This window comes from Oncorhynchus kisutch, unplaced genomic scaffold (assembly GCF_002021735.2).
Source record: "Oncorhynchus kisutch isolate 150728-3 unplaced genomic scaffold, Okis_V2 scaffold1321, whole genome shotgun sequence".
NCBI lineage: Eukaryota > Metazoa > Chordata > Actinopteri > Salmoniformes > Salmonidae > Oncorhynchus > Oncorhynchus kisutch.
The window spans coordinates 16,820-40,000 of record NW_022263266.1 but is presented as its reverse complement, the minus strand read 5'-3'; the positions used below and the strand labels follow the sequence as shown (position 1 = coordinate 40,000).

The 23,181-nt window shown below is 44.2% G+C and overlaps 1 protein-coding gene across 4 annotated transcripts in view; it reads left to right on the top strand.

Annotated features, from left to right (window-relative positions):
• Positions 1–21,510, top strand: part of LOC116365963 (NACHT, LRR and PYD domains-containing protein 12-like) — a 67,917-nt gene extending 46,407 nt beyond the window's left edge. Inside the window, exons 12-19 of one of the 4 annotated variants that reach the window (XM_031818269.1) lie at positions 17–243; positions 408–2,208; positions 3,321–3,494; positions 4,896–5,069; positions 5,163–5,336; positions 5,478–5,651; positions 18,313–18,359; positions 20,613–21,510. In XM_031818269.1, the coding sequence (XP_031674129.1) occupies positions 17–243; positions 408–2,208; positions 3,321–3,494; positions 4,896–5,069; positions 5,163–5,336; positions 5,478–5,651; positions 18,313–18,359; positions 20,613–21,145 (3,304 nt within the window). In that variant the 3' untranslated portion in view covers positions 21,146–21,510. Of the gene's footprint in view, positions 1–16; positions 244–407; positions 2,209–3,320; positions 3,495–4,895; positions 5,070–5,162; positions 5,337–5,477; positions 5,652–18,312; positions 18,617–20,612 lie in introns of those variants that run through there. The other 3 variants (XM_031818271.1, XM_031818270.1, XM_031818272.1) reach the window with 3 other exon arrangements.
• The last annotated feature ends 1,671 nt before the right edge of the window (positions 21,511–23,181 follow it).

The window sequence follows — 23,181 nt, the reverse complement described above, 5'->3', positions numbered from 1 at the left end:
AATAATGTTCTTTCAGCTCTCTGGAAGAGGATCAGTCCAGGTGTGCAGTGTGTCAGCAGGTGCAGAGGGATCCAGTCTCTATCACCTGTGGACACAGGTTCTGTAGACAGTGCATCACCAGATACTGGGAGAAACCTGCTCCTTCAGGAGACTATGACTGTCCTCAGTGTAGAAAGAAATCCAGAACACTTCCTGTACTACGGCACCTGAGTGAACCCAATGATGCAAGAGGCTCTGAAATCAGTAAGACCACTTGTACACGTGTGCTAAGTCAATACCTCAATATGATTTACAGTATTTAACTACAATAATATGAGATAATATAAGTTACTGTAATTGTGGAAGGCCCACTTTTCATCCTGTCAATGAATGTGTCTGATACACATCCTTTTACACTTCCCTTGTAGTGGATGACAGCCTACAGAGAGCTATAGTAAACCATAAAGACAGTCTGACAAGGAGGTATGCATGTGTGAAAGAAGGCTTGGAAAAAGCAGGGAATCAAACTCCCCTCAACAGGATTTACACAGAGCTCTACATCACAGAAGGAGAGAGTGAAGGGGTTAACAATGAACATGAGGTGTGGCAGCTAGAGACAGCAACCAGGACACCAACCTCACATGACACAGCAATCCACTGCAATGACATCTTTAAACCCTTACCTGGCCAGGAGAGAAGCATCAGAACTGTGCTGACGAAGGGCATCGCTGGCATCGGAAAAACTGTCTCTGTGCAGAAGTTTATCCTAGACTGGGCTGAAGGGAAGGCAAACCAAGATGTGGATGTCATATTTCTGCTTCCTTTCCGGGAGCTGAACTTGATTAAAGATCAGCAGTACAGTCTTCTCAGACTTTTAAATGACTTCAACACAGAACTAGACATAGGCAATGCAAAGAAACTCACTGCCTGTAAAGCTATGTTCATCTTGGATGGTTTGGATGAAAGCAGACTTCCATTGGATTTTCAACATATTGAAATGGTGTCTGATGTCACACAGGCATCGTCTGTTGATGTTCTGCTAACAAATCTCATCAAGGGAAATCTGCTTCCCTCTGCTCTCCTTTGGATAACTACACGACCTGCAGCAGCCAATCAGATCCCTTCAGGGTGTGTTGACCAGGTGACAGAGGTACGAGGGTTCAATGACCCACAGAAGGAGGAGTACTTCAGGAAGAGATTCAGTGATGAGGACCTGGCCAGCAGAATCATCTCACACATAAAGACATCAAGGAGCCTCCACATCATGTGCCACATTCCAGTCTTCTGTTGGATTTCTGCAACAGTCCTTGAACACATGTTGAGTACAGACAAGAGCAGAGAGATGCCCACGACTCTGACTGAGATGTCCATACACTTCCTGCTCATTCAGACCAGCCTGAAGAACCAGAAGTATCATGGAAGAGATGAGATGGATCAAGAGGAGCTCGTGGAGTCAGATAAGGAGATTATTCTGAAGCTGGGGAAGCTGGCGTTTGAACATCTGGAGAAGGGTAATCTGATGTTCTATGAAGAAGACCTGAAAGAGTGTGGCATTGATGTCAAAGAAGCCTCAGTGTACTCAGGATTGTGCACACAAATCTTTAAAGAAGAGTCTGTGTTATTTCAGAGAATGGTGTACTGCTTTGTTCATCTGAGCATTCAGGAGTTTCTCTCGGCTGTCTACATTTACCATTGTTACACAACCAAGAACATGGTTGAACTGAAGCCCTTCCTCAAGAGAAAGTCTAGAGCTGCGTCTGAAGAGCTAACCTTGGATGAGCTGCTGAAGAGTGCTGTGGATAAAGCCTTGGAGAGTAAGAATGGACACCTGGACCTTTTTGTCCGCTTCCTTCATGGCATGTCACTGGAGTCCAATCAAAAACTCCTACGAGGTCTGGTGACACAGACAGAAAGCAGTCCAGAGAGCGTCCAGAGAACGATCCGATCCCTTACGGTGATGCAGAGGAAGAACATCTCCCCTGAGAGGTGCATCAATCTCTTCCACTGTCTGATAGAGATGAAAGACCAGTCAGTCCAGGAGGAAATCCGTGAGTATTTGACGTCAGAGGACAGATCCAAAAACCTCTCCCTTGCTCACTGTTCAGCGCTGGCCTACACGCTGCAGATATCAGAGGTGGTTCTGGATGTGTTTGACCTGAAGGAATACAAGACGTCAGAGGAGGGCCGTAGGAGACTGCTCCCTGCTGTAAGAGGCTGCAGGAAAGCTCTGTAAGTACTCATGTAAATAAAGCACACCGAAATAAATAGTAGTTACAGCAGCATTTTCATTGGCTGACTGGCTCTGTAAGTAGTCATGTGACTATCCCTCAGACCAAACTTTACTGTACGTGGGAACAACAGTATTTTCATCAGCTGAAAACTCTTAAACTATAATTAAAACTGATTTAAAAAAAAGTTGTTGCGGGCCTCCCTAGTGGCACTGCATCACTACAGATCCTGGTTCGATCCCAGGCTGTGTCGCAGCCGGCCGCGACCTTAGAGACCCATGAGTTAGCGCACAATTGGCCCAGTGTCATCCGGGTTAGGGGAGGGTTTGGCCGGCTGATGGGTCCTTGTGGTGGGCTGGGCGTAATGCACGCTGACACGGTTGCCAGTTGTATGGTGTTTCCTCCAACACATTGGTGTGGCTGGCTTCAAGTTTAAGCGAGCAGTGTGTAAGAAGCAATGCAGCTTAGCAGGACGCACGGCTCTCGACCTTCGCCTCTGCCGAGTCCATATGGGAGTTGCAGTGATGGGACAAGACTGTAACTGCCAATTGAATACCACGAAATTGGGAAGAAAAAGGGGTGAAAATAAATACAATTAACAGAAAAAGAAAACAATTAAAATGAAATAAAAATGCGGCATCAAGCCGTGAATCACGTTTTAAGATATGACCAAAATGCAGACAAGGTTGAAGAAACGAAAATGTATTCCTATAACAGGGCAAGGCAAACGACAGGTCAAGGCAGGCAGGGGTCAATAATCCATAGAGGGTGTAAAGGTACAGGATGGCAGGCAGGGTCAGGTCAGGCAGGAATGGTCAAAACCAGGAAACTGGGAAAAAACAGAACTATAGGAAGAACAGGAGCAAGGGAACAGCGCTGGTAGGTCTGACGAACAAAAAGAACTGGCAACAGACAGAGAACACAGGTATAAATACACAGGGGATAATGGGGAAGATGGGCAACAAGCACAGAGACAGGTGAAACAGATCAGGATGTGACACCATGTATGAATGGTGCACACATTAGTCGTGCACTGGTAACTGTGTTAGGAAGGAAAGCTAAACAAACCATTATAATAACCTGTCTGTCATGGTATTTACTCTGTGTTGACAGACTCACTGACTGTGAACTCACGGACACATCCTGTGAAGTGTTGGTCCCAGCTCTCAGTTCAACCTCCTCACACCTGAGGGAGCTGGATCTGAGTAACAATGACCTGAAGGATTCAGGAGTGAAGCTGCTCTCTGTTGGACTGGGGAATCCCCACTGTAAACTGGAGACTCTGAGGTCAGTGTTCTTTTACTTGATCAGCAAGTGATAATTGTTCCATGTGTTGCTAATATAATAATGGGCCTTATTTGAGTGACTTTTATTTAAACTCACAGCCCGTAAAGCTATGTTCATCTTTGATGGTTTGGTGTCTATACCTGACGTTGTGTTTCTCTAATTAAACCTGGAGTCTATACCTGACGTTGTGTTTCTCTAATTAAACCTGGAGTCTATACCTGACATTGTGTAGCTCTAATTAAACCTGGAGTCTATACCTGACATTGTGTAGCTCTAATTTAACTTGGAGTCTATACCTGACATTGTGTAGCTCTAATTAAACCTGGAGTCTATACCTGACATTGTGTAGCTCTAATTAAACCTGGAGTCTATACCTGACATTGTGTATCTCTAATTAAACCTGGAGTCTATACCTGACATTGTGTAGCTCTAATTAAACCTGGAGTCTATACCTGACATTGTGTAGCTCTAATTAAACCTGGAGTCTATACCTGACATTGTGTAGCTCTAATTAAACCTGGAGTCTATACCTGACATTGTGTAGCTCTAATTAAACCTGGAGTCTATACCTGACATTGTGTAGCTCTAATTAAACCTGGAGTCTATATCTGACATTGTGTAGCTCTAATTAAACCTGGAGTCTATACCTGACATTGTGTAGCTCTAATTAAACCTGGAGTCTATATCTGACGTTAAAGTGGATTAAGTATTTACCCCAGCTTTACAATAGTTTGACTGCTCCTGTTATCAGCTTTAAATCAAAATTAGTGGATGGACGTTGGAGACTGGGCCCAGTTTTGGAGGGCTGCAGAAAGGCTCTGTAAATACTAGTGATTATCACACAGATCAAATTACCTTTGTTGTAATCTATCGTGGAATGACACACGTAACATAACTGGTATCGTACTGTCTGTTAACAGACTGGGATGTGACAATTAACGAGAAACCTTTTTACGGTGCACAGATTTTTCATCACTGATCATTTTGGCAAATCAACAAATTCGCAGAAGTTCGCAACTTTCAAATTTAATTTGGGCCATTGACTTGACCGTAACTTGCAGAGGTGGGTGAAGCAGGGCGGTAGCTCCCACTCCTCGTTCTAGAATATTTTTTAACACGTCTCCCCCCAGAACTTAATCAAGCATCTGACGCAATTAGGCTACGTGAGATTTAGTTCTGTGCTTCCGAGATTATCTTTGTGGGAACAGCAATTTCATTGGCTGAATAGATTGTCTATCAGCTGAAAATTCTTGAACAAATTATAATTCAAACTGATGAAGTTGCAGCATCAAGCCATGCATGCACAGTGTTCACATTAGTCATGCACGATAACAGTGTGAGCAGGGAAAGCTAAGCGTAACATAACACCTGTCTGTCATGGTATTTCCTCTGTGTTGACAGACTCGCTGACTGTGAACTCACAGACACATCCTGTGAAGTGTTGGTCTCAGCTCTCAGTTCAACCTCCTCACACCTGAGGGAGCTGGATCTGAGTAACAATGACCTGAAGGATTCAGGAGTGAAGCTGCTCTCTGTTGGACTGTGGAATCCCCACTGTAAACTGGAGACTCTGAGGTCAGTATTCCTGTAGTTGGTCAACAAGTGAGAGCCTTTTATTAGATCCACATACAATGGTTTTATATTAAAATGTTTACTCTGTTTTGACAGACTCACTGGCTGTAAACTCACAGACACGTCCTGTGAAGTGTTGGCCTCAGTTCTCAGTTCAACCTCCTCATACCTGAGAGAGCTGGATCTGAGTAACAATGACCTGAAGGATTCAGGAGTGAAGCTGCTCTCTGCTGGACTGGGGAATCCCCACTGTAAACTGGAGACTCTGAGGTCAGTATTCCTGTTTATAAAGGACTGAAATACACAATTAATTGTAAATCTGACAATCCACTCCCTTTGACTGAGAATAAAGCTGCCACTTTCTTTTCACCATCAAAAACTAGAAGTTTTAAATCATGTTCAACTCTGCAGGTTGTCGCTCTGTGGAGTCGAAGAGGAAGGCTGTGCATCTCTGGTCTCAGCTCTGAGGTCAAACCCCTCACACCTGAAAGAGCTGGACCTGAGTAACAATCGCTCAGGAGACTCAGGAGTCAGACTCCTATCTGCTGGACTGGAGGATCCACACTGCAGACTGGAGAAACTCAAGTATGTAGAGGGTTTGTGTCAATATGTGTTGATGATTGACATACTGTAATAGAGCTTGAGACCACCTGAGTGGAGGGACAGGTACTGGTAGATCAGAGTAGACCACCTGAGTGGAGGGACAGGTACTGGTAGATCAGAGTAGACCACCTGAGTGGAGGGACAGGTACTGGTAGATCAGAGTAGACCACCTGAGTGGAGGGACAGGTACTGGTAGATCAGAGTAGACCACCTGAGTGGAGGGACAGGTACTGGTAGATCAGAGTAGACCACCTGAGTGGAGGGACAGGTACTGGTAGATCAGAGTAGACCACCTGAGTGGAGGGACAGGTACTGGTAGATCAGAGTAGACCACCTGAGTGGACGGACAGGTACTGGTAGATCAGAGTAGACATCCTGAGTGGAGGGACAAGTGTCTGGTAGATCAGAGTAGACCACCTGAGTGGAGGGACAAGTGTCTGGTAGATCAGAGTAGACCACCTGAGTGAGGGGACAAGTGTCTGGTAGATCAGAGTAGACCACCTGAGTGGAGAGACACGTGTCTGGTAGATCAGAGTAGACCACCTGAGTGGAGGGACAAGTGTCTGGTTGTTGATGAGACCTGTGTTAATTTTCTATAGTCTAATGCCTGCTGCAAAAAGTACAACAACACCTCCCCTGTAGTTATATAGGACCCAGCCCACTGTAAGATACAGTCTACAACACCTCCCCTGTAGTTATATAGGACCCAGACCACTATAAGATACACAGTCTACAACACCTCCCCTGTAGTTATATAGGACCCATCCCACTGTAAGATACACAGTCTACAACACCTCCCCTGTAGTTATATAGGACCCAGCCCACTATAAGATACACAGTCTACAACACCTCCCCTGTAGTTATATAGGACCCAGCCCACTATAAGATACACAGTTTACAACACCTCCCCTGTAGTTATATAGGACCCAGCCCACTGTAAGGTACACAGTCTACAACACCTCCCCTGTAGTTATATAGGACCCAGCCCACTATAAGATACACAGTCTACAACACCTCCCCTGTAGTTATATAGGACCCAGCCCACTGTAAGATAAGCAGCGAACGACAAGCAGCGAACGACAACCTACCACCATTAGAGTGAGTGCTATACAGATACCTGCTAAGTTTATGAAACCCAACTTTCATCAAAGCACAATACAAGTTTCTCAGAGTCCCAGACAAAGTTGGAAAGCAGACCCAGTTGTAAACAATTATTTAAGGATTTGGTGATGTCATTCCTTGCAAAACTGTAATCACACCTTCACATGTTATTGAAGTGTTGTGGTTGCAGGTTCATCTGCCTCATCTAATGCCTATTTTTTGGGGATGTTGCTATAGGCCACCAAGTGCTAACAGTCAGTATCTAGATAATGTTTGTGAAATGCTTGATAGAGTATGTGATGTAAACTGTTTCTGAACAAACAAAGTTAAAAAAACTCTAATAAACATCTAGAAAAAGATCAAACCGAGTTTATTCACCCTCTGGGTCAAACAACTGCAAAGACAAAGCATGATTACACAAGCACATACGTATATTTATATCCTCCTACTAGGCGGAGTCAACTCCTTGCACATCTAGACAGCCAATACATCTCTGTTGCTAGGCAGGAACTTAAGTGTTTCCTTAAACTGGTGTAGTCATGGCCCTGCCTGATGCTAGAACCTTTGTGGGAGTTAAAGTGCATGCATGTGAGATTGGACTGTAGTAGGAGGGTCGTTGGGGTGGGCCTCTCTGGCACCCCTCCCAGAGGTATCTTCTCACTTCATCTGTTGACTTGACCTCGAGCTGAATTCCTCACTCCTCCCTAGTTCCGTAGCTGGCCTGCCTTATCAGGAACTGAAAGTGTTGCCTGTTGCCTCCCTCCTTAGGAACAGAATATGAACTTTCTGGACTTCCCCTTGTCTCACTCAGTACCTTTCCATACACCAAATTCTTATCCACCCTTCATTAACCCCAACATATATTCCTTATACATGTAATGTAATCAGTAAGTTCTAGTATGGTAACTTGAATTAGTATATTTTAAAGCTAAAATCCAACAGTCCTTCCTTTTTGAATAGTAACTCCATACTGTGCAATATTATACAAACTTTGAAATTCCTTATAAATGAACAGAAAATAAAACATGATTCATATTCTCAGTTGATTTGTATGTTTACACCTTCGAGACTTATGGCCTCTGACTATGTAATCTTCTTCCATGGCTTTATAATCACACTATACACACACTTACTCCACCCCTCCTTATCTGCCATTACCCCTCCTGTTGTACAGCTGATAATGACATTTCAGCTGAAGCTTTTGACTTTCTCTTCCTCCTTCGGGTTCCTGAGAGAGTGATAGAAAAAGACTTAAAAACAAGAGAAAACACCAAATACGACAAGTGTTAGTTATGCGTTAAGCATAATCATACAGTGTTTTCAGAAAGGTGTTCAGACCCCTTGACTTTTTCCACATTTTGTTACGTTACAGCCTCATTCTAAAATGTATTAAAAAGAAAAAATCCCTGATCAATCTACACACAATACCCCATAATGACATCACAATACCCCATAATGACATCACAATACCCCATAATGACAAAGCAAAAACACTTTTCGATTTTTTGTTTGTTTATAAAAAATACAATACTGAAATATGACATTTCCATAAGTATTCATACCCATTACTCAGTACTTTGTTGGAGCACCTTTGGCAGCGATTACAGCCTCGAGTCTTCTTGGGTATGACGCTACAAGCTTGGCACACCTGTATTTGGGGAGTTTATCCTATTCTTCTTTGCAGATCCTGCCAAAGCTCTGTCAGGATGGATGGGGAGCGTTGCTGCACAGCAATTTTCAGGTTTCACCAGAGATGTTCGATCAGGTTCAAGTCCGGGCTCTGGCTGGGCCACTCAAGGACATTCAGAGACTTGTCCTGAAGCCACTCCTGCATTGTCTTGGCTGTGTGCTTAGGCTTGTTGGCCTGTTGGAAGGTGAACCTTCACCCCAGTCTGAGGTCCTGAGCACTCTGGAGCAGGTTATCGTCAAGAATCTCTCTGTACTTTGCTCTGTTCATCTTTCCCTCAATCCTAACTAGTCTCCCAAAAAACATCCCCACAACATGATGCTACACCACCATGCTTCACTGTAGAGATGGTGCCAGGTTTCCTCCAGACGTGACACTTGGCATTCAGGCAAAAGAGTTCATTCTTGGTTTCATCAGACCAGAGACCAGAGATCTTGTTTCTCGTGGTCCAAGAGCCTTTGGTGCCTTTTGGCAAACTCCAAACAGGATTTTGTGTGCCTTTCACTGAGGAGTGGCTTCCATCTGGCCACTTGACCTTAAAGGCCTGATTGGAGGAGTGCTGCAGAGATGGTTGTCCTTCTGGAAGTTTCTCCCCTTTCCACAGAGGAACTCTGGAGGTCTGTCAGAGTGACCATAACGTTCTTGGTCACCTCCCTGACCAAGGCCCTTCTCCCCCGATTGCTCAGTTTGGCTGGGCGGCCAGCTCTAGGAAGAGTCTTGGTGGTTCCAAACTTCTTCCATTTAAGAATGTTGGAAGCCACTGTGTTCTTGGGGACCTTCAATGCTGCAGCAATTTTTTGGTACCCTTCTCCAGATCTGTGCCTCGAGACAATCCTGTCTCAGAGCTATACAGATCATTCCTTCTACCTCATGGCTTGGTTTTTGGCTCTGACATGCTCTTTCAACTGTGGGACCTTATATAGACAGGTGTGTGCCTTTCCAAACCATGTCCAATCAATTGAATTTACCTCAGATGGACTCCGATCAAGTTGTAGAAACATCTCAAGGATGATCAATGGAAATAGGATGCATCTGAGCTCAATTTCGAGTCTCATAGCAAAGGGTCTGAATACTTATGTAAATAATATTATTTCTGTTTTATATTTCTTATATATATGCAAGAATTTTAAAAACCTGTTTTCGTTTCGTCATTGTGGAGTATTGTATGTAGATTGAGGATTTTTATTTATTTAAATCAATTTTAGAAGAAGGCTGTAACGTAATAATATTTTGAAAAAGTGAATGTTTCTGAATACTTTCTGAATGCATGTTTATGTCAAAAACCAAAGCTTGATAACATGACGATTCCAACTCTCCCTTAGCCTGACTCTATACATTTGGGATACTGTTCTGCTGGGGTCCACAAAAATGAAGGCTCTATACTTTTACCCAGACTTTACCCCTCTGGCTGCTGGTTTTCCATGTGTTCAGACGCGATGTCGTCCTCACTTCGCCTCTGTTTTCCCAGACAAACCCTCCCGCCTCCTGAGTCTAGGATGTACAATGCATCTCTGTGGCTAGGCAGGTGGTCTTATCATCCCAGCCAGAGAAAAAGCCAAGATTCCAAAAGCTGGGCCTAAAATAGTTTATCAGAGATCATACAAAAGAGTAACCTGTGACTCTTATGTGGATGATGTTAAACATATTTGTGGGTCTGATGTAATTAATAAGGAGCATCCAGACGCTGCTGCACTTGATGAAATTGCTTCTTCTGATTATTGATAAACATGCATCTGTTCAGAAACTGACTGTTAGAACTGTTAAGGCTCCATGGATTGATGAGGGATTGAAAAACTGTATGGTTGAAAGAGATGGGGCAAAAGGAGTGGCTAATAAGTCTGGCTGTACATCTGAGTGGCTGCAAATCGAGAAATTATGTGACTAAACTCAACAAGAAGAAAAATAAACTGTATTATGAAGCCAAGATCAATGATATAAAGATTGATAGAAAAAAACTTGAGTACTTTGAATGACATAATGGACAGAAAGACAAATTCAACTCAGTCTTTCATCGAATCAGATGGCTTTTTCGTCACAAAACCATTTGATGTTGCCAATTATTTTAATGATTACTTCATTGGCAAAGTGGGCAAACTTAGGCAGGAAATGCCGACAACAAACATCGTATTCATGCATTAAAAAAAGTATTGTAAGTATTCATTTTGTAAAGTTAGTGTGGGAGAGGTAGATTTAAAAAAAATCTAGCAATATTGTTAAACTCCTAGTATTGACAACTTGTATGCAAAGCTACAGAAGATGGTAGCTGACTATATAGCCGCTCCTATCAGTCATATCTTTAACCTGAGCCTAGAGGAAAATGTTTGTCCTGAGGCCTGGTGGGTAGCCAAAGTCATTCCCCTACCCAAGAATGGTAAAGCGTCCTTTACTGGTTCTAACAGCAGACCTATCAGCTTGCTACCAGCTCTTAGCAAACTTTTGGAAAAAATGGTGTTTGACCAAATACAGTGCTACTTCTCTGTAAACAAATTGCCAACAGACAGCATGCTTATAGAAAAAGGCACTCAACACGTACTGAACTGACAAATGACTAATGATTGGAATACATTTATAATAATACGATTGTGGCAGCTGTATTGTTAGATTTCAGTGGAGCCTTTGATATTATTGACCATAACGTATGTCTTAAGGCTTTTCAACCTCTGCCATATCGTGGATTCAGTTCTACAGTATCAAGAACTCAGAGGGTTGCCTTTATTGGAAGCTTCTCTGATGTCAAACATGTACCGCAGGGCAGCTCTCTATGTAACCTTTATAGGCAAGTCAGTTAAGAACAAATTCTTACGTACAATGACAGCCTACCAGAGAACAGTGGGTTAATTGCCTTGTTGTAACGACCTTGTCAGCTCAGGAATTTGATCCAGCAACCTTTTGGTTACAAGCCCAACGCTCTAACCACTAGGCTACCTGCCGCCCCTCTAACCACTAGGCTACCCTGCCGCCCCTCTAACCACTAGGCTACCCTGCCGCTCCTCTAACCACTAGGCTACCTGCCGCTCCTCTAACCACTAGGCTACCTGCCGCCCCTCTAACCACTAGACTACCTGCCGCCCCTCTAACCACTAGGCTACCTGCCGCTCCTCTAACCACTAGGCTACCTGCCGCTCCTCTAACCACTAGACTACCTGCCGCCCCTCTAACCACTAGGCTACCTGCCGCCCCTCTAACCACTAGGCTACCTGCCGCTCCTCTAACCACTAGGCTACCTGCCGCCCCTCTAACCACTAGGCTACCTGCCGCCCCTCTAACCACTAGGCTACCTGCCACTCCTCTAACCACTAGGCTACCTGCCGCCCCTCTAACCACTAGGCTATGCTGATGATACAACCACAGCTAGAGAAATCAACTAGAGGTCGACCGATTATGATTTTACAACGCCGATCCAATTATTGGAGGACCAAAAAAGTCGATGCCGATTAATCAGCCTTTTTTTTGTGTTTCTATTAGCGCTATAAACGTTATTACCACACACCCAGCTAACTAGCGAGCCATTTCACATTGGTTACACCAGCCATTAGGCTGATAGGCTTGAAGTCATAAACAGCGCTGTGCTTGCGAAGAGCTGCTGGCAAAATGCACAAAAGTGCTGTTTGAATGAATGATTACGGGCCTGCTGCTGCTCAGTCAGACTGCTCTATCAAATCAGACTTAATTATAACATAATAACACACAGAAATACGAACAAGCCTTTGGTCATTAATATGGTGGAATCCGAAAACTATCATTTCGAAAATAAAACGTTTATTCTTTTAGTGAAATCCGGAACTGTTCGGTATTTTATCTAACGGGTGGCATCCCCAAGTCTAAATATTCTTGTTACATTGCACAACCTTCAATGTTATGTCATAATTACGTAAAATTCTGGCAAATTAGTTCGCAATGAGCCAGGCAGCCCAAAATGTTGCATATACCCTGACTCTGCGTGCAATGAATGCAAGAGAAATTACACAATTTCACCTGGTTTATATTGCCTGCTAAACTGGATCAGTAGTTATAACTAGTGATTATGATTGATTGTTTTTTATAAGATATGTTTAATGCTAGCTAGCAACTTACCTTGGCTCCTACTGCATTCGCGTAACAGGCAGGCTCCTCGTGGAGTGCAATGGTTAGAGCGTTGGGACTAGTTAACTGTACGGTTGCAAGATTGGATCCCCTGAGCTAACAAGGTGAAAATCTGTCGTTCTGGCAGTTAACCCACCGTTCCTAGGCTGTCATTGAGAATAAGATCAAATCAAATCAAATTTATTTATATAGCCCTTCGTACATCAGCTGATATCCCAAAGTGCTGTACAGAAACCCAGCCCAAAACCCCAAACAGCAAGCAATGCAGGTGTAGAAGCACGGTGGCTAGGAAAAACTCCCTAGAAAGGCCAATACCTAGGAAGAAACCTAGAGAGGAACCAGGCTATGTGGGGTGGCCAGTCCTCTTCTGGCTGTGCCGGGTGGAGATTATAACAGAACATGGTCAAGATGTTCAATGTTCATAAATGACCAGCATGGTCGAATAATAATAAGGCAGAACAGTTGAAACTAGAGCAGCAGCACAGTCAGGTGGAGGTTGAAACTGGAGCAGCAGCATAGCCAGGTAGACTGGGGACAGCAAGGAGTCATCATGTCAGGTAGTCCTGGGGCATGGTCCTAGGGCTCAGGTCAGTTGAAACTGGAACAGTTAACCCACCGTTCCTAGGCTGTCATTGAGAATAAGAATGTGTTCTTAACTGACTTGCCTGGTTAAATAAAGGTATAATTATACTTTTTTTAAAATCGGAAATCGGCGCCCAAAAATACCGATTTCCGATCGTTATGAAAACTTGAAATCGGCCCTAATTAATTGGCCATTCCGATTAATCAGTCAACCTCTAAAATCAACTCTAAACAAAGAGTTGCAGTCACTTTTGGAATGGGTGGCCAGAAATAAACTGGCCCTGAATATCTCAAAAACTAAGAGCATTGTATTTGGTACAAATCATTCCCTAAGTCCTAGACCTCATCTGAATCTGGTAATGAATAGTGTGACTGTTGAGCAAGTTGAGGAGACTAAATTACTTGGTGTTACCTTAGAATGTAAACTGTCATAGTCATAACATATAGATTCAATGGTTGTAAAGATGTAAAATTGTAAAGATGGAGAGAGGTCTGTCTCTGACACCACACAGAGCAGACTCTAGTTTTATCTTATCTTGATTATTGTCCAGTCGTAGTCAATTGCTGCAAAGAAGGACCTAGTTAAGATGCAGATGGCTCAGAACAGAGCAGCATGTTTTGCTCTTCATTGTACTCGGAGGGCTAATATCAATACTATACATGCCAGTCACTCTTGGGGTTCAGGAAAGACTGACTGCATCACTTCTTGTTTTCTTTTTGTGTGTATTTTTCATTTCACCTTTATTTAACCAGGTAGGCTAGTTGAGAACACCTTTATTTAACCAGGTAGGCTAGTTGAGAACACCTTTATTTAACCAGGTAGGCTAGTTGAGAACACCTTTATTTAACCAGGTAGGCTAGTTGAGAACACCTTTATTTAACCAGGTAGGCTAGTTGAGAACACCTTTATTTAACCAGGTAGGCTAGTTGAGAACAAGTTCTCATTTGCAATTGCGACCTGGCCAAGATAAAGCAAAGCAATTCGACACATACAACAACACAGAGTTACACATGGAGTAAAACAAACATACAGTCAATAATACAGTAGAAAAATAAGTCTATATACAATGTGAGCAAATGAGGTGAGCAAATGAGGTGAGCAAATGAGCAAATGAGTTTTTTTTTAACCTTTATTTTATTAGGCAAGTCAGTTAAGAACAAATTCTTATTTTCAATGACGGCCTAGGAACAGTGGGTTAACTGCCTGTTCAAGGGCAGAACGACAGATTTTGTACCTTTGTACCTTGTCAGCTCGGGGATTTGAACTTGCAACCTTTCGGTTACTAGTCCAATGCTCTAACCACTAGGCTACACTGCCGCCCCATAAGGGAGGTAAAGGCAAAAAAAGGCCATAGTGGCGAGGTAAATGCAATATAGCAAGTAAAACACTGGAATGGTAGATTTGCAGTGGAGAAATAATGGGGTGCAATGGAGCAAAAATAAATAAATACAGTAGGGGAAGAGGTGATTCCAGCTTCAGAGATTTTTGCAGTTCGTTCCAGTCATTGGCAGCAGAGAACTGGAAGGAAAGGTGGCCAAAGGAGGAATTGGCTTTGGGGGTGGCCAGTGAGATATACCTGCTGGAGCACGTGCTATGAGTGGGTGCTGCTATGGTGACCAGTAAGCTGAGATAAGGCGGGGTTTTACCTAGCAGGGACTTGTAGATGACCTGGAGCCAGTGGGTTTGGCGACGAGTATGAAGCGAGGGCCAACCAACCAGGACGTACAGGTCGCAATGGTGGGTAGTGTATGGGACTTTGGTGACAAAACGGATGGCACTGTGATAGACTGCATCCAGTTTGTTGAGTAGAGTATTGGAGGCTATTTTATAGATGACATCACCGAAGTCGAGGATCAGTAGGATGGTCAGTTTTACGAGGGTATGTTTGGCAGCAAGGGTGAAGGATGCTTTGTTGCGATATAGGAAGCCGATTCTAGATTTAATTTTGGATTGGAGATGTTTGATGTGGGTCTGGAAGGAGAGTTTACAGTCTAATCAGACACCTAGGTATTTGTAGTTGTCCACGTATTCTAAGTCAGAACCGTCCAGAGTAGTGATGTTGGACGGGCGGGCAGGTGCGGGCAGTGATCGGTTGATTAGCATGCATTTAGTTTTACTTGCGTTTAAGAGCAGTTAGAGGCCACGGAAGGAGAGTTGTATGGCATTGAAGCTCGTCTTGAGGTTAGTTAACACAGTGTCCAAAGAGGGGCCAGAAGTTACAGAATGGTGTCGTCTGCGTAGAGGTGTATCAGAGAATCACCAGCAGCAAGAGCAACATCATTGAAGTATACAGAGAAGAGAGTCGGCCCGAGGATGGAACCCTGTGGCACCCCCATAGAGACTGCCAGAGGTCCGGACAACAGGCCCTCCGATTTGACACACTGAACTCTATCAGAGAAGTAGTTGGTGAACCAGGTGAGGCAATCATTTGAGAAACCAAGGCTGTCGAGTCTGCCAATAAGAATGTGGTGATTAACAGAGTCGAAAGCCTTGGCCAGGTTGATGAATACGGCTGCGCAGTAATGTCTCTTATCGATGGCGGTTATGATGTCGTTTAGGACCTTGAGCGTGGCTGAGGTGCACCCATGACCAGCTCTGAAACCAGATTGCATAGCGGAGAAGGTATGGTGGAATCGAAATGGTTGGTAAGCAGTTCTTTAACTTGGCTTTCGAAGATCTTAGAAAGACAGGGTAGGATTGATATAGTTCTGTAGCAGTTTGGGTCTAGAGTGTCACCCCCTTTGAAGTGGGGGATGACCGCAGCAGCTTTCCAATCTTTGGGAATCTCAGGCGATACGAAAGAGAGGTTGAACAGGCTAGTAATAGGGGTTGCCACAATTTCTGCAGATAATTTTAGAAAGAGAGGGTCCAGATTATCTAGTACGGCTGACTTGTAGGGGTCCAGATTTTGCAGCTCTTTCAGAACATCAGCTATCTGGATTTGGGTGAAGGAGAAATGGTGGGGGCTTTGGCGGGTTGCTGTGGAGGGTGCCAGGCAGTTGACCGGGGTAGGGGTAGCCAGGTAGAAAGCATGGCCAGCCTTAGAGAAATGCTTATTCAAATTTTCAATTATAGTGGATTTATCGGTGGTGACAGTGTTTCCTAGCCTCAGAGCAGTGGGCAGCTGGGAGGAGGTGCTCTTATTCTCCATGGACTTTACAGTGTCCCAGAACTTTTTTGAGTTAGTACTACAGGATGCAAATTTCAGTTTGAAAAAGCTAGCCTTAGCTTTCCTAACTGTCTGTGTATATTTGTTCCTAACTTCCCTGAAAAGTTGCATATCACGGGGGCTATTCGATGCTAATGCAGAACGCCACAGGATGTTTTTGTGCTGGTCAAGGGCAGACAGGTCTGGAGTGAACCAGGGACTATATCTATTCCTAGTTATACATTTTTTGAATGGGGCATGCTTATTTAAGATGGTGAGGAAGGCACTTTTAAAGAATAACCAGGTATCATCTACTGACGGATGAGGTCAATGTTATTCCAGGATACCCCGGCCAGGTCGATTAGAAAAGCCTGCTCGCAGAAGTGTTTTAGGGAGCGTTTGACAGTGATGAGGGGTGGTCGACAACAGTGAGAGACTTGTTTTTGGAAAGGTGAATTTTTAGAAGTAGAGGCTCAAATTGTTTGGGTACAGACTTGGATAGTAATACAGAACTCTGCAGGCTGTCTTTGCAGTATATTGCAACACCGCCCCCTTTGGCAGTTCTATCTTGGCGGAAAATGTTATAGTTAGCGATGGAGTTTTCAGGGTTTTTGGTGGTTTTCCTAAGCCAGGATTCAGACACGGCTAAGACATCCGGGTTGGCAGAGTGTGCTGAAGCAGTGAGTAAAACAAACTAATGGAGTAGGCTTCTAATGTTAACATGCATGAAACCAAGGCTTTTACGGTTACAGAAGTCAACAAATGAGAGCACCTGGGGAGTGGTGCTAGGCACTGCAGGACCTGAATTAACCTCTACATCACCAGAGGAACAGAGGAGAAGTAGGATAAGGGTACGGCTAAAGACTATACGAACTGGCCATCTAGCACGTTCGGAACAGGGAGTAAAAGGAGCAGGTTTCTGGGCTCGATAGCATAGATTCAAGGCATAATGTACAGACAAAGGCAAGGTAGGATGTGAGTACATTGGAGGTAAACCTAGGCATTGAGTAATGATGAGAGAGATATAGTCTCTATAGACGTTTAAACCAGGTGATGTCATCGCATATGTAGGAGGTGGAACAACATGGTTGGTTAAGGCATATTGAGCAGGGCTAGAGGCTCTACAGTGAAATAAAACAGTAATCACTAACCAGGACAGTAATGGACGAGGCATATTGATATTAGAGAGAGGCATGCGTAGCCAAGTGAACATATGGGTCCAGTGAGTGGTTGGGCTGACTGGGGACACGGCGATGGATGACATGGATGTGTAACTGATAGACACTACATGTTAATGTTTTAAATGTATGGCTACTGTACAAAAATATAAACGCAACATGTAAAATGTTGGTCCCATGTTTCATGAGCTGAAATAAAAAATCCCAGAAAATGTCCATACAAACTATAAGATTATTTCTCACAAATGTTGTGCACAAGTTTGTTCATATCTCTGTTAGTGAGTATTTCTCCTCAGCCTGCTTCAGTTCAGCTGCCAAAGTTTGCTAGGCGAACCGAATGAGTTAAAGACATTTGCTTGAAAAACATATTTTGCCTCAAACTAGTCAGAATTAATCTAAAATAACTCAAGAAATCCGCCATTAATTTTTGCGGAGGAGATCTTACTCACGCAATTTTACATCTAACTAAGATGTTTGGTGCAGTATTTCTCAATGACCTAATATCAACAAAGACTTTAATGAAGAATTCCTACAGTTGACCAATCATGGATGAAGGGGAGTAGACTTTGGCTCCCAAACATCGGCTGGCCTCAAACAAAAAAAATGAATGTGTCCGAACAGCTAAAAAAAAACTTACCAAAGTCCAAAACAAAAACAAATCACAAAATATTGGTATAATATATGCACAAACTCTTCTGAACTGTTTCGGCTGGGAAGCAGACGCCTTAATGGGAATCCAAATAAAATGTCTGCCTGTGTGTTCGCGTGCGTTTGTGTGTGTGTGTACATTTACTGTCTGTTCTTCCTATATTGTGAAATATTGTGCAGTGTACATTTACTGTCTACTTCTGCTTCCCTTACAGTGTGGAACCTGGTGGAGTGTACACAATCAAACCTTGGCCTAGAAAATGTGAGTGTTGACTGCTATGAAGAATTAGCCTGTTAATACTTATTTCAAGTTGACTCAAATAAATCAAATCAAATCAAATCAAATCAAATTTATTTATATAGCCCTTCGTACATCAGCTGATATCTCAAAGTGCTGTACAGAAAGAATGAAGAATTGAAGAATTAGCCTGTTAATACTTATTTCAAGTTGACTCAAATAAATATAATGTTTCATAGCTTGCTTGATAAGTGAGCTATGTATCTGTGGTTACACACTGACAGGACTGTTGGGGTTTTATTTTGTGTGGGTGGGTGGGTGGGTGGGTGGGTGGGTGGGTGGGTGTGTGGGTGGGTGGGTGGGTGGTGGGTGGGTGGGTGGGTGGGTGGGTGGTGGGTGGGTGGGTGGGTGGGTGTGTGGGTGGGTGGGTGGGTGGGTGGGTGGGTGGGTGGGTGGGTGTGTGGGTGGGTGGGTGGGTGGGTGGTGGGTGGGTGGGTGGTGGGTGGGTGGGTGGGTGTGTGGGTGGGTGGTGGGTGGGTGGGTGGTGGGTGGGTGGGTGGGTGGGTGGGTGGGTGGGTGGGTGGTGGGTGGGTGGGTGGGTGGGTGGTGGGTGGGTGGGTGGGTGGGTGGGTGGGTGGGTGGGTGGGTGGGTGGTGGGTGGGTGGGTGGGTGGGTGGGTGGGTGGGTGGGTGGGTGGGATATATGACCATAGACTATATGTCTTCAGAATGTAGTCATACCCCTTGACTTATTCCACATTTTGTTATGCCTCAGTCTGAATTCTAAATTTTATCTCACCCATCTACACACAATATCCCATAATAACCTACTTTACATAAGTATTCACACCCCTGAGTCAATACTTTGTAGAAGCATATTTTGGCAGAGTCTTTCTGGGTACATTTTTAAGAGTTTACCACACCTGGATTGTGCAACATTTACCCAGTATTCCTTTCAACGCTCTTCGAACTCTGTCAAGTTGGTTGTTGATCATTGCGAGAAAACATTTTCTGGTCTTGCCATAGATTTAACCAAAAACTGTAACTCCGCCACCAGAAACATTCATTGTATTCTTGGTAAGCAAGTCCAGTGTATATTTGGCCTTGTGTTTTAGGTTATTGTCCTGCTGAAAGGATAATTATTCTCCCAGTGTCTGGTGGAAAGCAGACTGAACCAGATTTTCCTCTAGGATTTTGCCTGTGCTTAGCTCAGTTCAGTTTATTTTATCCTGAAAAACTCCCCAGTCCTTAACGATTACAAGCAGAACCATTACATGATGCAGCCACCACCATGCTTGAATATGGAGAGTGGTACTCAATAATGTGTTTTATTGGATTTGCCACAAACATAACATTTTATATTCAAGACATAAAGTTAATTGCTTTGCCACAATTTTCACAGTATTACTTTAGCTACTTTTTGCAAACAGGACGCATGTTTTGGAGTATCTTTATTCTGTACAGGCTTCCTTCTTTTCACTCTGTCAATTAGGTTAGTATTGTAGGGTAACTACAATGTTGTTGATCCATCCTCAGTTTTCTCCTATCACAGCCATTAAACTCTGTAACTGTTTTAAAGTCACCATTGGCCTCATGGTGAAATCCCTGAGCGGTTTCCTTTCTCTCCAGTAACTGAGTTAGGAAGGATGCCTGTATCTTTATAGTGACTGGGTGTATTGATACACCATCGAAAGTGTAATTAATAACTTCACCATGCTCAAAGGGATATTCAATGTCTGTTTTCACTTTAGTTTTTTTTACCTATCTAGCAATAGGTGCCCTTCTTTGCGAGGCATTGGAAAACCTCTTTGGTCTTTGTGGTTGAATTTGTGTTTGAAATTCACTGCCCGACTGAGGGACCTTACAGATAATTGTATGTTTGGGGTACAGAGATGAGGTAGTCTTTCAAAAATCATGCTAAACACAATTATTGTACACAGAGTGAGTCCATGCAACTTATTATGTGACTTGTTAAGCAAATTGTTACTAATTTGGGCTTTGCCATAACAAAGGGCTTGAATACTTATTGACTCAAGACATTTCAGTTTCCATTGAATTCATTTGTAAACATTTGGTAAAACATTGACATTATGTTGTATTGTGCCATTGGCAAAAAAAAAAGCAATATAATCCATTTTCAGGCTGTATCACAATAAAATGTGGGGAAAGTCAAGGGTTGTGAATACTTTCTGAAGATACTGATCATTCAACAAGTCTTAAATTACCTTTTTATATGAAGACGATGAACTATATATTGTGTCTTGGTGTCCCCCATCAGATGCCTGTGATCTCACACTGGACCCAAACACAGTAAACCAACAGCTCTCTCTGTCTGAGGAGAACAGAAAGGTGACACGTAGGAGAGAGAAGCAGCCGTATCCTGATCACCCAGAGAGATTTGAGATCTGGAAACAGGTGCTGTGTAGAGAGGGTCTGACTGGACGCTGTTACTGGGAGGTAGAGTGGAGTGGGAGAGGGGCTTACATAGCAGTGACATACAAAGGAATCAGCAGGAGAGGAAAGAGTACAGACTGTCTGATTGGATTAAATGACAAGTCCTGGAGTCTGCAATGCTCTGACCAACATTACACGGCCTGGCACAATCATAAACCCACTTCCATAGAAGCCCCCTCATCCAGCTTCCACAGAGTAGGAGTGTATCTGGACTGGCCAGCCGGCACTCTGTCCTTCTACAGAGTCTCCTCTGACACACTGACCCACCTGCACACATTCACCTCCACATTCACTGAGCCACTCTATCCAGGGTTTAGGTTTTACTGTGACACCTCAGTGTCCCTGTGTCAGGTGTAGGGCTGACCCCATTTAGTCTACTGGTCTATCGTTTGGTCGATAAGCTGTTGGTCAGCCGAGATTTATTTAGTCAAGCAGTGGCAAATATATATCAAAATGTTATGGCACGTGAGACAGCTGTTTGATTCACACCTGTCTGAGTGGACTTATCCATTGTGGATGTTGCAGGGTTGGAACACCAGTTTATTTCACCTTTATTTAGCCAGTTAGGCCAGTTGAGAACAAGTTCTCATTTACAACAGTGACCTGGCCAAGATAAAGCAAAGCAGTGAGACACAACAACACAGTTACACATAAACAAACACAGTCAATAACACAATAGAAACATCTATGTACAGTGTGTGCAAATGTAGAAGAGTAAGGAGGTAAGGCAATAAATAGGACTTAAGAGGCAAAATAATTACAATTTAGCATTAACACTGGAGTGATAGATGTGCAGATGATGATGTGCAAGTAGAGATAATGGGGTGCAAAAGAGCAAGAGGGGAAGTGTAACGGCTGTTGTTGGTGGAAGAAGGTGAGGACCAAGGTGCAGCGTGGTACGTGTCCATATTTGCTCAAATTAACATGGAAATGACAAAATAACAAAGAGAAACAACCGAGGAGACTCTGGCAGCGCTGGGCAGGAGGAAGGCTCTGGCAGCTCAGGGCAGACTGGAGACTCTGGCAGCGCTGGGCAGGAGGAAGGCTCTGGCAGCTCAGGGCAGACTGGAGACTCTGGCAGCGCTGGGCAGGAGGAAGGCTCTGGCAGCTCAGGGCAGACTGGAGACTCTGGCAGCGCTGGGCAGGAGGAAGGCTCTGGCAGCTCAGGGCAGACTGGAGACTCTGGCAGCGCTGGGCAGGAGGAAGGCTCTGGCAGCTCAGGGCAGACTGGAGACTCTGGCAGCGCTGGGCAGGAGGAAGGCTCTGGCAGCTCAGGGCAGACTGGAGACTCTGGCAGCGCTGGGCAGGAGGAAGGCTCTGGCAGCTCAGGGCAGACTGGAGACTCTGGCAGCGCTGGGCAGGAGGATGGCTCTGGCAGCTCAGGGCAGACTGGAGACTCTGGCAGCGCTGGGCAGGAGGAAGGCTCTGGCAGCTCAGGGCAGACTGGAGACTCTGGCAGCGCTGGGCAGGAGGAAGGCTCTGGCAGCTCAGGGCAGACTGGAGACTCTGGCAGCGCTGGGCAGGAGGATGGCTCTGGCAGCTCAGGGCAGACTGGAGACTCTGGCAGCGCTGGGCAGGAGGAAGGCTCTGGCAGCGCTGGACAGGCGGGAGCACCTGTAGAAAGGAGACGGAGAGACATTCTGGTGCGGGGGGCTGCCACCGGAGGGCTGGTGCGTGGAGGTGGCACCGGATAGACCGGACCGTGAAGGCGCACTGGAGGTCTTGAGCACCGAGCCTGCCCAACCTTACCTGGTTGAATGCTCCCCGTAGCCAGGCCAGTGCGGCGAGGTGGAATAGCCCGCACTGGGCTGTGCTGACGAACCGGGGACACCATTGTTAAGGGAATTTTTATCAATAATGACTAATTATGTATACATTTCAATCAGGACTGACTAATCAGAATACTATTATGTTATTGTATATGTATGAATTTTCTTTCTTAATCCTAGTACTGAATATGTGTAAATATGTGTAAATATAATCAAGAATTAGAACAATGACTGTCTGTTCCTTGGTAGAAATGAATGAACTATATCTTCAGACTGGCTAGAATGCTTATCTACACAAGAAGACCTTGGCTCGGTCATAAATTATATTAAATTGGTAGGGAGATGATGTGGGAAGGCTTGAGATACTGCCTTTGTACCAGGGTGGGAGAAGAGACGGGACAGTTCGAAAACTAATGACGTCATTTTCAGTTTATAACCTGTGGTAAACTGTATCGTGTTCAGTACTCTCGTGAATAAACTCTGCTGTTTGACTTTAAGACTGGGCTGGTGGGTGTTTCTGTAACGGCCGTTGTTGGTGGAAGAATGTGAGGACCAAGGTGCAGCTCTGTACGTGTCCATATTTATTAAAATGAACACGAAAATAACAAAATAACAAGAGAAACA